The following is a 3,681-nucleotide window of genomic DNA, read 5'->3' as shown; positions in this document are numbered from 1 at the left end:
GGCTGGCGACCCCCAGGGGGAGGGCCTTCTCTGTGGGTGCCCCCACCCTCTGGAACGAGCTACCCCCCGAGATCCGGACGATTCCGGATCTCCTAACCTTCCGCCGCGCCCTCAAGACATGGCTTTTTCAGCAAGCGGGACTGACCTAGGGTGAATTTTAAATAGGGATAATTTTTAATGATTTTAATAAGAGACACAGTTACAAATATTTGGTTTTTAATTGGCTTTTATTGGGGAAATGTACTATGTTGTTTTAATATGCTGTGAGCCGCCCTGAGTCCCGTGGGGAGAAGGGCGGCATATAAGTCTTAAAAAATAAATAAATAAATACATAAACACACATTTTTAATGCTAGACCCTTCACTTTATAATCTAGGCCAAAATATTTCTGCATTTTCCTTATATTATCATTTCCCCAAAGGACTCGATAATCCCAGGTATACAGACTTAGAGGATTTCGTTTCTGTTGCCCTCCCCCTTTCTTTTCCAACAGATCCTTGCCAGGCACCTCACATTCTGTCAGGATGTGAGTAGCAGCAAAACTACTTATGACAATTTGGTCTCAAGAAAACCTATTCTGCTCCTACAAGTACTAACTGAAACAAAATTAAGACATCTCACTATCAATCAAAGGACATTTGCCAAGAACATCCAGTCACCACACAAGGCAACCCCACTTCTGGACCAATGCATTTATGATGTTTTGCTAGAATGCTTAGCAAAGCATCTGCTGCATTTGTGACCTTCCTCATCCAGGGAACTCCAGCAAAATTATGTAAGAGAGCTGGGCTGCCATTATTCCAAGAGATATTTTCCCCAGATATTACCTGTTGTGAACTGTGGCTTACACGATGTCTCTTGTGTAGATAATGGAAAATTGGCAGAAGCAGGTAAAGACTGAGCTCGAGAAAGTGGCCGATGTCCACTAAAGGATACAGGAATGCCAGCAGCTTCCATGGATGCCTGGTAGTTTCTGAGCTGATGAATGCGCTGCTGCTCCAGTAGAAGAGTTTGCTATAAGGGAGCATAAAATGTGTCATTGTTTGAAGACTTGTTTTACAAATCTCTTATTTTTTGTTTTTGAACAATTACTTCATAATAGTCTTTTAGCCATTTGCTTTATTAGCCAATATGTTGATCATGATGATGTTACTTAGTTTAAATAATAAACTGTCTGCAAGAAAACAATCAATCTCAGAGAGCACCAACGACCTCTCAAATAAAATTTTCATAGTAAAAGTTGATTGTTTGTCTGAAATTGGAGAGTTAAGAGATAATTCATCCTCAATTTTTCTAAAAGCAAATTGGATAAGTCATTGAATTCTAAACTACAAAATATCCAACTGAAGAAATATCCAGCTGACTCAAGAATCACCTTTAAATGATGGACCATAACTGGAATAAAGTAGCAATATTTTAACCATCTTTATGGTAACAAAGAAAGCAAAAGAAAGGAGAAAAAAGGCAAAAAGGGTTAAAGACAGAAAAAGAGTTCTAGATATATAATTAGGTACAGAAAATGAGGAAAACATTGTAAAAATTAATATGAATCCAACACTGTATATTGAGTTGAAGAAAATACAGGCAGTCCTCGACTTACAACCCAATTGAGCCCAAACTTTCCAGTAATCAACAAGACAGTTAAGTGAGTTTTGCTCCATTTTATGATCTATCCCGTCACAGTACCACAGTTGTTAAGTGGATCACTGCAGTTGTTAAGTTAGTAACATGGCTGTTAATGAATCTGGCTTCCCCATTAATTTTGCTTATCAGAAGGTTGCAAAGGGTGACCAATGACCCATCACAAATAAATGCCAGCTGCCAAGTGTCTGAATTTTGATCACATGACTACAGGGATGCTGCAATAGTCATTAAGTGTGAAAATGGTCACTAAATGAATGGTTGTAAATTGAGGTCTGCCTGCACTGTAGAAAGAATATTGTCCAGTTTGGTTGACCACCAACTACATTTTTTCTTGTGACACAAGTTTGACACTGAAGAGATTCAAAGTAATTAAGTAGTGCTAAATGTAATTATGTACGAAGTTCTTTATATCATGACAATTTTTTTCTCAACTGAAACAGAATTATTAACAATTCACACACATATTTTATTTTTCCTTAAAATTTGCTCAATCTTAATCTCTTCAAAATAATCCATGTTAACTGTTTCAAAGGATGAAAAGTACAGCAAAGTACAAGGTCACTCTGCCTTAATATACATTAAGAATGGTTTTGAATATAATGCACATTATGAAAAAGAAGAACAATCTTGCAATTTATATTATTGCATTTTTCAATGAAAACTGAATCGTTATACTTCTCTGTACAGGGACAACTATCATGTATTCTTTTTGAAAGTAAAGACAAACTTCTACTTCAGACATGAAGAAGACAATGAAGAATAAAAAATGAAACACTTGAAAGGTAGACAAATGTGATCAACATTCTCACATTTATAGTAGAAGCAGCAAATTAAATACATCTCTTCTGAACTGAAATTATCAAGAGTTGGCATAACCTTACATTAGTCTATATCAGTTCTAAGGATTCTGTATTCTTGAATCCTAATTCTTGGCATTAAAATTTTATGTAGTTATGTTCTATAATTAACCCACTTGATACTCAGGAATTTGAAACTTCTGTTCTATAGGTTTTTAAATAAAAGCAAATAGGTTGGGTTTGCACAGAATACAATGTCAGAATAAAAGAGTCACATTCTGATATACTGTGTTGTGTCAACCCAGCTGTTCTTTCTATATAGAATGACTGAATAATAAATATACAAGCCTCTGGAAACTATACACTAACTAATAAATGCTGTTATTTAATGTATTCTACCTGTCTGAAGAGCAGTTCTTGCTCTGCTTGCCTTTGTCCTGGTCCCAATTCTTGTTGTTCTCCATCTTCATCACTTTCAGCAGGTTCTTGCTTCACGTGGACCATTTGGGTCAATCCTTGAATTTCCTTATGTTTTGCTGTACTGTCAATGTATTGGTCTTCCAAAAATGTCTGATGTTCTCTTAATTCTTCTTCAGTCTCTTCTGGATGGCTTTCATGCTGACGGGAAGCTTCATTTGATTTTGGCAACATCTGAATGAAACTCAAGAGAGTCAGAACATAGCTCCACTGAAAAGACTATGAAAAACTATGAATGAATATAACATTTTAAATTTTATGGTTTGCTTGATTTAATTCTGGAAGTTTAAAATTTCTAAGCCATATACAAGATAGGTTATTTTTAAAGACAGAAGCACAGCTAATTATATTAATTTTGTACTAGATTAACAATGAGGTTGTATTTATGAAATAAAGCCAAATTAATAAATGCTTAGTAAAAGTAAATACTAAATATAAAAAATACTTGTTTAGTTATTATAACCTAAAATATTTTTCACTTTTGACCATAACAAAAACTTAATGATCATTGTAAGTCTCAAAATAATTTTCAGTAGCCTTCAGAACAAAACTCAAACCAAACCTCAAACCAAACCTATCTAAATATTTTCTTAGATTTTGGCAGTATCAATGTTTGTTATTTATTCACTTACTTAAAATATGCTACTTAAAAATTGTAAAAATCTCAAAGCAGGTGGGATAGTCTCAAAGTTTGGGGAGAGAGTAATGAATAAATTATCTTAAGCAAAGGTTCTCAAACTTTTAAGAATTTATGACATCCTAA

The 3,681-nt window shown here is 34.7% G+C and overlaps 1 protein-coding gene across 1 annotated transcript in view; it reads right to left on the bottom strand.

The window, feature by feature from the left end:
• Window positions 1-3,072, bottom strand: part of HDAC4 (histone deacetylase 4) — a 111,876-nt gene extending 108,804 nt beyond the window's left edge. The window contains exons 1-2 of the mRNA XM_015832185.1: window positions 2,841-3,072; window positions 828-1,014 (exon numbers count right to left, since the gene is read on the bottom strand). Of these exons, the coding sequence (XP_015687671.1) occupies window positions 828-1,014; window positions 2,841-2,945 (292 nt within the window). The 5' untranslated portion in view covers window positions 2,946-3,072. The remainder of the gene's footprint in view (window positions 1-827; window positions 1,015-2,840) is intronic.
• Window positions 3,073-3,681: the final 609 nt, after the last annotated feature.

The sequence above is a fragment of the Protobothrops mucrosquamatus genome, unplaced genomic scaffold (assembly GCF_001527695.2).
Source record: "Protobothrops mucrosquamatus isolate PMUCROS unplaced genomic scaffold, P.Mucros_1.0 scaffold_311, whole genome shotgun sequence".
Taxonomy (NCBI): domain Eukaryota; kingdom Metazoa; phylum Chordata; class Lepidosauria; order Squamata; family Viperidae; genus Protobothrops; species Protobothrops mucrosquamatus.
This window is presented reverse-complemented; position numbering and strand designations above follow the sequence as displayed.